The sequence below is a fragment of the Musca autumnalis genome, unplaced genomic scaffold (assembly GCF_047663935.1).
Source record: "Musca autumnalis isolate F117 unplaced genomic scaffold, ASM4766393v1 scaffold_2, whole genome shotgun sequence".
NCBI lineage: Eukaryota > Metazoa > Arthropoda > Insecta > Diptera > Muscidae > Musca > Musca autumnalis.
Genome location: NW_027411755.1, coordinates 146705318 through 146718543, shown reverse-complemented (window position 1 = coordinate 146718543; position 13226 = coordinate 146705318). Strand labels below are relative to the sequence as shown.

The following is a 13226-nucleotide window of genomic DNA, read 5'->3' as shown; positions in this document are numbered from 1 at the left end:
TAGTAGGGTACTTTTCCGAGCTTAATTTTTCGGAACACTCTTTGAATATTTTATTAAAACCCAATAGAGGTTCTAGTAAACTTAAAGTCAGAAATACGATCCAACTCTTTCTTTTTTAGGAAAATACTCTTATTAATCTCACTCTGGGTTTGGTATATGCTCTCAAGCAACGTGTTCTTATATCTTGTTTTAACATTTTCAACAATTTGTTGTTTAGCTCCGAGTGTTTAAAATATCTTACAAGGTTTTTTGGGCAGTCAATCAGTCAATCCCAATTCGGGAAAAGATGTTTTTCAATAACATCAAATTGCAAACAAACATCATCTTTTTTTACTCATACTCTGGCCTCTCCATAACAAAACGGCAGTAAGTACCAGCCTACAAAAACGAAGCAAATAATTTTAGGCATTTTTTGGTCGGTTTTATATTCTTGTTCGATTTTCGTGTTTTATATGGTCTCTTGCACGACTTCTAACGGGAGACCAAAAATTTAGCACGATCGTGTCACATAGTGCAGATCGTGTTTAGTCGTGTCGTGCAAAACCGTGTCGAACAAAAAAACACGATCACGCACGGCCAAAAATTTATTCCGGCACGACACGCACAAACACGGCGTTTTTCGAGAAGACACGAACACGCACTACTCACGGCACGACACGCGCCCACCTCTAGTACAATCCTAGGAATCAAAAACGCGAAGGGCCCAATAAGATGCGCTAATCGCCCCACCTTAATACATATACTTCACAATATATATAAACGGAAAAAGAAAACCATACTATGGTGGAGGGTAAAAAAAACGCCGGGACCGTTTTATGGGGGCTATATGAAGACATGTGGGTGCCACCGTGGTGAAATGGTATGCACACCGGCCTTGCACTCAGAAGGTCTGCGGTTCGATTCCCAGGCCAAGCAACATCAAATTTTCAACGGTAGCAAAATACCCCTCAGTATTTCAGCCATGTAAAACTCCTCTACAAGTAGTGTCTTAAGACAAGCCGTTCGGCGATAAAAAGTAGGTCCCATATTATTGAGCGAATTTGTATCGGGGTGCACTCAGATAGAAGTCTTCCTTGTCCCGTCTGAAATGTTTGTAGAACAATTATTCTTATATGGCGGAAAGTTTAATACTTCCAAGTACCCCAAGTAAGTACCAAATTTCAGCCATTTCGGTACGATATTGAGACCACAAGCTATGTAAAAACCTAGACCTATACTTATAATTCTCTTCTGGAAAATTTTACACCGCCATCGAAGACTGAACACCAAGTTTCAGCCATTTCAGTGTTATATTGAGACTTAACCTTGAAAATACTGAAAATCGGGAGGTACCGTTCTATGGGGCCTATATCAAAACACGAACCGCTCATACCACATTTCAGGCATTTCAGTTAGAAATGTGAATAAAACATTCAAAATACTGAAAATCGGGAGGTATGGTTCTATGGGGGCTACATCAAAACATGGACCGATATAGTACATGTTAGGTATAGTCCATATTAGGATGTTAGGTAACATCCTACGATCAATGGACACTTCTGTAATAAATTATGAAAAGCTCTATCTTAAATATTGCGAACTGTTTATTGCTTTCAACAGTCGGTCGTACAGACCTACCTGGTTATATCGACTTAGAATTTAATTCTGATTAAGAATATACTTTACAGGGTCTCTGACTAATATTTAATTTTATTATAGGGTATAAAAAATAAACTATTGCCGTTTGAAGTTGACAAATCTAAGAAACTTCGATTTCCTCTACATTTACTATCATCATAAAATCACCTTTTAAAATGACCTAAAAATCAAAGGTATTTTTATAATGCATTGGATCCAACAAAATCGAATTTTTACATCAGAACTCCAGCATAATTTTGGTGTAGCACAGTGTTGACAAAATATTTTCCACGAATCTAATATTGCATTGCGATAAAAGCCATTTGGCCTTGAAACAACTGCTTTGTATCAGAACTTGGAAAAATTGGTGGAAAATGTAATTTTCATATCGTTTTAATAACTTGCCACTTCCAATTCACTAAACAGAATTAGTTATACATCATTCACACACACACTCATATTTTAACTCATCCTTACATCCATATATGTATGTCAATGCACAAATGTACACATATCTCCTGCTATATTTCTGTTTCAGAAAACCAAATATTTTTGATAATATGCTGTCAATTATGGAGAAGTATGCATACAATTTGGAAGGATTAGTACAAGAGCGAACCACACAATTATATGAGGAGAAGAAAAAAACCGACATGCTACTGAATCAAATGCTACCAAGGTAAGAGATTTTTTACAAAAAAAAAAATAGTAATAATAAAATGTGGTATCCGATGGAATTGCAATTTTCGAATTTCGAAAAAACAACAGTTGTGCTCAATTGTGCTCAGTATGTGCTCATTTTCGAAAAATCCGATATTTTCGAAAATATGACAGAATTGCAATTTTCAAATTTCGAAAATTGTGCAGAATTCTACTCAATTTAGGCCAACTTGTGCCGTTTAAATTTTTTCAACATCACTAACCGTTTTCAAGATTGGCAATTTCGAAAAACCGGTATTTTGTATGAAAAATCACTGCGATTTCTGTAATAATGCAAATATCAGGATGATCTTTTTTGTGCTGAGTTGGATTCGCCGAACACAATTTCCAACTTTACTCGTTACTCTTCTTCTTTATTTGCACATTCGTTTTCCGAATATTAGCGACCAATACAATTTAATTACAATTATCATATATACATTATTTGTTTTCATATATTATTTATCAAATCTGCAAATCCCTCTCTGTCTCTCGCCATGCTTAATAGATTTGTGACATCTCGAACACCAGTCCATTCCGTGATGTTATCAAGCCATGTTAACTCTTTTCTTCCTCTAATGGGGTTTCCTTCAATTTTTATGCGGGTTATATTTTGTAATAATTTATATTTTTGATTCCTCATAATATGTCCCAAACAAGCAGCTTTTCTTCTCTTTATGGCTGTGATGAGTTCTCTTTCGCAACGCATTTTCCTCAATACTTCAGCATTTGAAACATGAGCAGTCCAAGGAATTTTACATATTCGCCGATATATCCATATTTCAATGGCTTCTAACTTTTTAATATCGGCAGATTTCACTGTCCACACCTCCATTGCGTACAGTAGGACTGACCACACACATGCTTTGACAAATCGAGTCTTTGTTTCAAGATTGACGTCATGGCTGGTAAAAACTCGCTTGTATTTCAAAAATGCATCTCTCGCCAACTCTATTCGGCATCTTATTTCCTTCTAGGAGTCCCATTGTTCGGTAATTGTAGCTCCAAGATATTTAAAAGTCTTAACTCTCTGTATGTTTGAATTGTGTATTTTTAATATGGCGTTATTGTGTTCTTGTTATTTGCTTATAATCATACATTTTGTCTTCTGGATATTAATTTTTAAGCCATATTTTTCACTACAAGTTGAGAGTGTATCCACAAGGTTCTGAAGTTGGGATATGTTATGTGCCATTAGAGTTGTGTCATCAGCATATCTAATGTTGTTTAAAACCGTACTGCCTATGTGGATGCCATTTCGCAATCTATTGATCGATTCGTGAAATATTTGTTCTGAATAAATATTGAAAAACAATGGACACAGTATACACCTTTGCCTGACTCCTTTGGATATAGGTATACTTTCCGTCATTTCTCCGTTTACCTCAATTTGAACAGTCTGGAGCCATTATAAACTCTTTATACATTGTAGTTCTTTCTTATCTATATTTATTGAGTTAAGAATGTCTATCAGTTTATCATGTAGTACGTTGTCGAAGGCCTTTTCATAATCAACGAAACATAGGAATACATCTTTTTGGGCGTTTCTACATTTTTGTATCAGAGTGTTTATGGAAAAAGGGCTTCTCTGGTACCCATGCCTTCTTTGAAGCCGAACTGAGACGTTCCCATTACCCTTTCGCATTTCGGATATATTCTTGAATGAATAATTCTAAGGAATATTTTTAGAGCATGGCTCATAAGACTAATTAGTCTGAACTCGTGACAGTATTTAGCGTGACTTTTTTTAGGGATGGTAATAAATGTCGATTTTAACCACTCCTGTGGGTATAGGCCTGTATCATATATGTTGTTGAATAATTTTGTTAAGAGATCCATGTTTTCATGATTTATTAATTTTAAAATTTCAGAGGGAATCTCATCTGGGCCGCACGCTTTTTTATCTTTTAGCGACTTTATTGCAGATTCTACTTCTACTCTACTTATTGCTGTTCCTGATAGATGTTGCTGGGAGTGCTGCTCAAAGATTGATCTGGTGTCGTCCGTAAATACTTCTTTTATGTAGTCTCTCCATAAAGTTTTCTTTTCATCAATGTCAAATAAGGGTTTGTTGCTTTTATTATACAATACATTTGATGACGTCTTTCGGTATGCACCGGCAATTTCTTTTAGTTTTCGATGGAGGTTGAAATCGTCGTGTAGTTTTTGTAGTCTTTCAATCTCCAGACATTGGTTTTTTAGACATTCAGTTTTTGCAGTGCGTATGGAAGCTTGAATTTCCCTATTCAGCTCCCAATATAATTCATGATAAATATTTTTATATTTTCTTCTCTGGTCCATCAAGTTCAATATATCTTGTGTCATCCATTCCTTGTTTTTAGATCGTTTATAATATCCGAGTGTATCTTCTGCTATGGGTTTGTGTTTGCTCTTTACATCGTTCCATATGCTTTCAACATTTTCTCTATTGACTTCGTTCAGTTCTTGGTTTAGCCGGTTTTGTATGCTTGTTTTGAAAGCTGCATCGTTGATTTTCGCTACGTCGAACTTCCGTCGAAATTTTCTTTTCTTCATTACAGTAATCTTTGTTCGCAGCTTCATCATCAGGAGATTGTGGTCTGATGGAACGTCCGCTCCTGGGTAGGTTGAAGTTTTTAAAACCGACGATTTATACCTCAAGTAATCAAAATAAAATCTATTTGATTGCGTACAATATGTCCTTTTCGATCTTGGGGCGATTTCCAAGTGTACAGCCTTCTTGGGGTAGACAGAACATTGTATTAGTTATATTCATTTTATGTTCTTGGCAGAACTGAGCTAGTCTGTCGCCTCTTTCGTTCCTTTCACCTAGTCCATATAGTCCTGTTATTCCAGGAACTCTTTCTTCTCCTACCTTAGCATTAAAGTCACCTTGAATTATAGTTATTTCGTGTGTCTTTGTCATTTTTAATAGATCCTCGGCTTCGTTGTAGAAAATTTCGATATCGTTATTGCTTTTATCAGCAGTTGGTGCATATACTTGAATAATGTTTATGTCAATAGGCTTGCATTTTAATTTAAGAAGTAAAGATCGATCAGATTTCGGGATGAAGCCCGTAAAACATTGCGCGACTGAATTTTTTAAAATTACTCCTACTCCATTCCTATGGTTTTGATTACACTGGTCAACAGGACTTTTGTTTCAAACGAAGTTGCAGTTGTTTCTAGATGAAATCGGCGAGTTATTTTCAAATCCGGTCCCGGTTTTTCTCCATCAACTCTTGTTTTTGAGATATAGCTCAAAATCGATCCTATGACTTCCTCCGATGACGTAATTACAGCTTAAAGTACTCAAAATAAGCAATTTTTACAAGGTCCGTCGTACATTTTCTATATTTTTTTGATATATACTCACCATAACTATTTCAAAAACGATTTGTATTGAGCGTACAACATCTCCTTAATATATTAATGTCGAAAAACCCACAAAAAATATTTGTTTGTATCCGAAAATAACGAATGTCTGGGTTAAACTCGTAAAAACCGATTTTGAGCTATATCTCAAAAACAAGAGCTGTTGGGGAAAACCCGGGACCGGATTTGAAAATAACTCGCCGATTTCATCTAGAAGCAACTGCAACTTCGTCTGAAACATTCAACTTTTTCAATTTTGTTGAGCAGTGTTATTGCCCGAGTAGTAAATTTTCATGTTTTAAGAAGTGAACTCTCCATTTTTGGGCCACCATGTCTCACTTATTCCGAGGATATCGACGTTTAGTCTTTCCATTTCCGATATAGTGTTGGCGAGTTTACCAGCCTCATAGAGGCTCCGCACATTCCATGTGCCAATTTTTAGATTTTGATTTGTTTTACCTCCGGGGATTCTTAGCACCCTCATGTTACTGGAGATTGAGGGCCATGTATTTTTTTCTAGATTCATTAAATTAAATTGAGTGGTTTTCAAGGAAAATATATTTCAGTGGTTTTCCGTGGCCTTCTGAAAGGTTTAAAGTTTTCCGTCTCCGTATACAGCCGCTTCTCCTGAAGTTCAGACCCTGTTTGCTGCCGCCAATCCTTTGGTCAGACGCTGCCGTTTTAAATTTTTTATTTTGGTTCGCACCGCATATTTTATTTCTGCGGTACCCGTCATATCTGATGGGCGTTCCCCTATCCACCACCTGGGGAGGCGTCCGATGGGAGAAAAAAAAGTGAAAAAAAAAACAACTCATCACGGAACTCGTTACTCGTTGAGAATGAAAACATTATGCTCGCCGAATCCAACTCAATGCAAAAAAGATCACCCCGATATTTGCATTTTTACAGAAATTACAGTGATTTTTCGTTGAAAAACATTATTTGCGATATTTGCATTATTACAGAAATTACAATGATTTTTCATACAATATACTGGTTTTTCGAAATTGCCATATCTTGAAAACGGTTAGAGATATTAAAAAAATTAAACGGCACAAGTTGGAACAAATTGAGTAGAATTTAGCACAACTTTTGTTCTTTTCGAAATTCGAAAATTGCAATTCTGTTAAAATTTTTTCGAAAAAAATCTTTTGTCGAATATCTCAGCCATTTCTTCGAATTTCGAAAAAAAAATCGGCATAAATGGGCACAAACCTAGCACAATTCAGCACAACACAACTTTTGTTTTTTCGAAATTCGAAAATTGTAATTCCATCGGATACCACATAATAATAAATGAATAATTTGTTGAGAAACATTGAATACAAGACTTCAATAAAACAAATTTCTATATTCAACAACGAATAAATTCAATCATAATTTCAATTGATTTGGCATCACATTGTTTTTACGGTTTAGCCTACATTTGATAAATCTAAAATCTTCTAATATGTTTAATTATTGGTTAAGCTAGTTTTGGGCAAAAAATCATAAAGTTTGTCAATAGTTTAATGTAGCTCCCATACAAGGGTATCTCCCGATTTTATGTATTTCCAGGGTATTGACTACATATGTATTTTAGTATATTTATCTGAAAATTAGGATTTATAGTTCTGAATGTCTAAGAAGTCATCGTGCGAAAAATTGTCATTTTGAAACTAAGGAAACCAACAAATTTAGTCAAAATATTGGAAGATGCGGGCGTGGGGTGCCACTAAAGACGAAATCTTTCCCCATGTTTGAGAAATACGTAATTTTTGCATACTTCTAGAGAAAGAAATACCTATTTCTCGGAAACTATAACATATATTGCGTTCATTGTGTTTTTTGTTAGGTAGATAGGATTGTGGCCTTTAAAAATAGTTTAAACCAATTACCGTAGCGTTTACACAACATGAGCTATTTTATTTTTCCACAGGTACTAAATTTTATGAAATTCCAAATTTGGTGGACTAGAACTTTTGTGAAACAACATGGAACAATGTTCTGATTGCACAGAAAGATGCTAGTGAGTCTCCTCTTTTAGCCCATATATACTTTTGTTTCCGTCCCGTTCCGTCCGTTTAACACATTTTTAAATTTATTGAAATTACATGTATGTTTTTCCATACCATTTCCCATATGAATTACAGCTTTGTTACACAAATTAACATTTTTTGGAATATATGAGTTTTTATATGAGACTAACATAGTGTACTGCTCCGAGTACAGTATCACTAAAATATTTTTAGCGTTAGTGTTCCGGAACACAAACACTAAAAAATATTTTAGTGATACTGTTCCGGAGCACAACGATAAACGTAGTGTACCACATTTTGGTACAATAAAAACTAAAGAACTAAAAATCGTAGTGTTCAAATACGACATTTGAACTTGCCGACAAAAATGTGGATTAGGATTAAATTTCAAAAGTTTTGCGGAGGAGGGAATGGACCGACATAGTCCATTATGGAAGTGGATATTATTTTGAGAGTCATATCTTTTCGATAGATATCGCGCCCACTAGTCATTTCAGGGGGTTATCGTACACCTGTTGGACCAGTATGCCAGGAAGCATGGACTTGTCCACGGAAAACATAATATGGCTGTACATCATTGGTATAAATTTCCAACGGATCTCCGAACAGACCCTAAACTGCACTTGGACACAAATGTTGGACTTTTGTGGGGGAGGTATTATAAGGAAAGGACCGATATGGGCCATTTTAGACGTTATACTAAGTTTGGACAAAATATGACGAAGGCCAAATTTTGGACCAAATCGGTCTATAATTTCGAGAGTTATTGTGCTCTCCAACTACTACATATGATGCCATAAGGGTTTTTTTACAACTTTCGGGCAGTTTTCCCAAGAAGTATGGACTTGCTACTGAAAAAACTTTTACCGTTGTATTTGAGACACCGATTGCAAGTTGCTTCAACAGAAATCAAAGTTAGTCAAGAGACGGTTTTAAAATGAACTTATCCGAAATTTTGTATGGGAGGTTTCCGAAGGAATGGGCAAATATAGTCCATATTCAAACCTGATCTATATCTGGTAGAAATATTAGGATGCGTAAAGTATGGACCAAATCGCTCAATCCCTTCAAGAGTTATCGTGTGCACAATTTGTCCAAACATTTTTGAACTTTTGTGGGGGAGGTACCTGAAAGAGTGAACCTTCGAACTTAAACTAAGTATGGACAAAATATTATGAAGGCCAAATTTAGGATCGAATCGGTAGATCCGTTCGAGGGTTTTTTTGCACCTTTCAGGCTATTTTCTCTGAAAGTATGGACGAGCCACTGATGAAACTTGTACCGACGTATGGGGGGCAGTGAATACAAGTTGCTACAACAAAAATCAAAACGATTCGAGAGCAGGTCCTAAACTGAACTTTTCCGCAATTTTGTGTGAGAGGTACCCGAAGGCGATTGAGTCCATATTGGAACCTCTTTTAAGTTTGGTAGAAATTGCACGATGTGCAATGTATGGACCAAATCGGTTACTCCCTTCAAGAGTTATCGTGCGAACAAATTTTCCGAACTTTTGTGGGGGACGTACTGGAAGGAGAGGACCGATATTACCCATCTTCGAAATTAAACTAAGTTTGGACAAAATATTGCGAAATCCAAATTTTGAACCAAATCGGTTCATCCGTTCGAGAGTTAACGTGCGCACCAGCCAGCCAGACAGACGGACGTACATTGCTAAATCGACTCCAAATTGTCTGAAACGCATTTCGTCCAAACATACTTGGGGTTTAAAACCTTTAATTCAAGAAGGCACATTTTCCCCGTATGAAAGTGAATATATACCCTCGTTAGCATAAATGCTGAGGGTATAAAAATCTCACGACTTTCTCGACACTCTTTTTTATATACTCCAATACATTTCAAAATTATGTAAAATCTGGACACATTTATGAAGAATTTTTTAAATACAATTTTTCTAAAATATTGGGAACTGCCTCTATGTGATATATCAATACTAAAAATCGCAATTTTATAAATTAAAACTACTTTATCACGGTTCAAAACAACCCAAATTTATGAATTAATTCTCTTTCGAGTTGAGCTATTTAGACCTAATAGGTACATTGAAAAATTATGAATCCACCGAAGTCCCACACATTCAACCACTATGCTACGTTTCACGGGTGGTTAGACCGATCATCAGGCATATTGAATGGTGTTTTTTTAGTGGGTGGACGAAGGCTAAGCTTGGAGACTAGCATTTATATCACAAATCATTCGAAATTTGTATATTCGAATTATTTATTTATTTTAATGTTAGTCATTTAATTCCAAACCTTTCCTATAGTCCGACTTGGCTGGTAACCCTATTTTTCAATGCTTTATTACAAATACTGCTAGTCTCCAAGCTTAGCCTTCGTCCACCCACTAAAAACACCATTCAATATGCCTGATGATCGGTCTAACCACCCGTGAAACGTAGCATAGTGGTTGAATGTGTGGGACTTCGGTGGATTCCTAATTTTTCAATGTACCTATTAGGTCTAAATAGCTCAACTGAAAGAGAATTAATTCAAATATCACTCTAAAAATGACCTTCGCCTTAATAAGGCAAAACAAAAAAATGATTTCAGCATGAGCCAGGCTGGGATTCGAACCTGGGACCCCAACAACCAAGTGACACGGTTGCAGGCGTCTTAGCGTTCTAAGCCACCATCAACTTGTCAAAGATTCCGATGACAAATATTGATGATCAAAATCTTCTGATACAGAAGAAACAAATAAAATAAAGGTGGAAAAAGCTGCCTTAGTATTTGTAATAAAGCATTGAAAAATAGGGTTACCAGCCAAGTCGGACTATAGGAAAGGTTTGGAATTAAATGACTAACATTAAAAAAAATAAATAATTCAAATATACAAATTTCGAATGATTTGTGATATAAATGCTAGTCTCCAAGCTTAGCCTTCGTCCACCCACTAAAAAACACCATTCAATATGCCTGATGATCGGTCTAACCACCGTGAAACGTAGCATAGTGGTTGAATGTGTGGGACTTCGGTGGCTTCCTAATTTTTTCAATGTACCTATTAGGTCTAAATAGCTCAACTCGAAAGAGAATTAATTCAAATATCACTCTAAAATGACCTTCGCCTTAATAAGGCAAAACAAAAAAAAAACCCAAAATGCAACAAAAAAAGTAAACAAAATACGATATTGCTATTTTGGATACTGAGATACAATTTTGTACTCTTTAACCCTGTCAAGACAGATTATAAAAAAAATGTGCATTGATTTTTCAATTAAGCGCCGTTTCTTTTGAATTCGGCCCCCTTTGTGCGCCTGCAAGTGATTCGGTGATGTATATTTTTCAACGAATCATGCATTATTAGGCGATAATTCGAATTCTCTTCATTTTATTTCATAGGATTATTAACCATAGGATTATTTAACAGAATAATTAAAATAAGTTGAGTATTTATTATGTAGGTCAACACTATCACATACACAATAAGTATGTATTTAATTTAATGTTTTATTTAGCATAATTAAAATCCTTAATAATCCAAATTCAACATTAAAATAATTAAATTGTTGCACCATTTCGCCAGCTTACCTTTTGGCATTTTAGTTAAACTATAATAATTTCTCTACAAGTATCATATATAAAGTCAATGAGCAGGAGATTTACGGAGGCGCTCAAACTGCTCACATTTTACTCTGTGATTGCCAACATTATTTTGGAGTAATCGTAGCTACGTATTGTATGGTTGCAATGACCTTGCGAAGTGACAATCAAGTGAAATCAAAATACATCTCGCAAGATAGAGCTTTAAAATTTGGTATAGAAGTTTCTGCTTGATATTTGGTATTTAGTCTTTTGTTATGGGTATAAAACGGTATTCCACCGAAACGGCTGAAATTTGGTATTTAGTTTTCGTTGGGGGTATAAAACTTTCCAACCAAAATTTGTCGGTATAGGTCTGTGCCCTTCAAATACCTCCAAGAACGGTACCTCCCAATCATCGATATTTGGCTTCAGTATCCCACTGCAATGGCTGACATTTGGTATTATGTCTTCGTTGGGGTATAAAACTTTCCAACTGAAATTTGTTAGTATTGATCAACGTCTTCATATAGGCCCAATAGAACAGTACTTCCCCATTTTCGGTATTTTGGAGCTTATTGGCCTCAATATCCCACGATGTGGTTTAAATTTGGCATTTACTATTCGTTGAGGGTATTAAATGTTCCATCTAAATTTGTTAGTATGGTCCACTCCTTCATATAGCCCCCAGAGAACGGTAACCCTCCCGATTTGCGGTATTTTTGAAGGTTGAGGCCTCAATATCCCACCGAAATGGTTGGAATTTGGTAATTTGTCTTCGTTTGGGGTATAAAACTTTCCACCTGAAATTTGTCGGTTAGGTCTATACATTCATTTGCAAAAATGTTTCGACCCCAAATGCTAAATTATCTAATCTTATTTAAAAAAAACATATTCAATCAGATGGTACCTTTATATGGGGGCTATATCAAAGTGTTGACATTTTTGGTGGAAAAGTTTAGTATATGTCAACTTATGAGTTGTTCCGTCAAATAATGTAGTAGTTAAGACCAAAATACCAAAAGTCGGGACGTACCGATATATTGGGACTATACCAACACATGGACATATGTTGACGATTTTCGTGAAGATGTTATGTGACAACGGGAAACCCTAAAATAGAAAACTACAGGTAGTTCGGTATAGAAATAATTTTTGGTCAGACTCCGACTTCAATTCGGAGTCGACTCCGAAAATAAATTCCACACAAAATCTATTAAATATTTACTAATTAGCTAGGATTACCTCGCTGTTATTTTCCCAGCGATAATACAAAATCCAAATCACAGTCATTCCAGCGTGAAAACTTCGAGATACTTTATGTCGTGAGGTATACCAAAACATGGACCTAAAGGGTGATCCATTTAGAGGTTCCTACTTTCTTTAAAGAAAAATAAACAGAGAGTAATAAATAATTAAAAAAATTAAGCTACAGTGTTTTATATATAAATGCACTTAAACTAGAAAAATTAATTTTTCATGATGGAATCTCTCAAATAAAACGCTTGCCGTTTAATATTGCCACAATTTTTAAATCAAATGCAAGCGTTTTATTTGAGAGATTCCATCATGAAAAATTATTTCTAGTTTTAAGTGCATTTATATATAAAACACTTTAACTTAATTTTTTAATTATTTTTTTTATTTTTTACTTTTCAATAATAAATTTTTTTGATCACTGAGAACCTCAATACAAAATTATAGCCAATTTAGGCCGAAAATGTAGATAAGGGCTATGGCAAAACCTGAACTTATGTCCATAATTTTTGGTGAGGAAGTTTCTGTACCATTGGCAACTTCAAATGCCAAGTTTCAGCCAATTTGAGTTGAAAATGAAGATAAAATACTTAAAATACCTGAAATCGAGTGGTTCCGCTTTAAACCTTGACCTATGTCCGACATTTTTGCTTTTTGCATTTTATCTGTACCATTAGGAACCCCAAATGCCAAATTACATCCAATTCGGCCTAAAGATGAAGATAGAATCCTTAAAATA

At 35.3% G+C, this 13226-nt stretch overlaps 1 protein-coding gene across 1 annotated transcript in view; it reads left to right on the top strand.

The window, feature by feature from the left end:
* Gyc32E (Guanylyl cyclase at 32E) overlaps positions 1 to 13226 on the top strand; it is a 309145-nt gene that overhangs the window by 270744 nt on the left and 25175 nt on the right. Inside the window, exon 19 of the mRNA XM_073966075.1 lies at positions 2156 to 2296. Coding sequence (XP_073822176.1) covers positions 2156 to 2296 — 141 coding nt within the window. The remainder of the gene's footprint in view (positions 1 to 2155; positions 2297 to 13226) is intronic.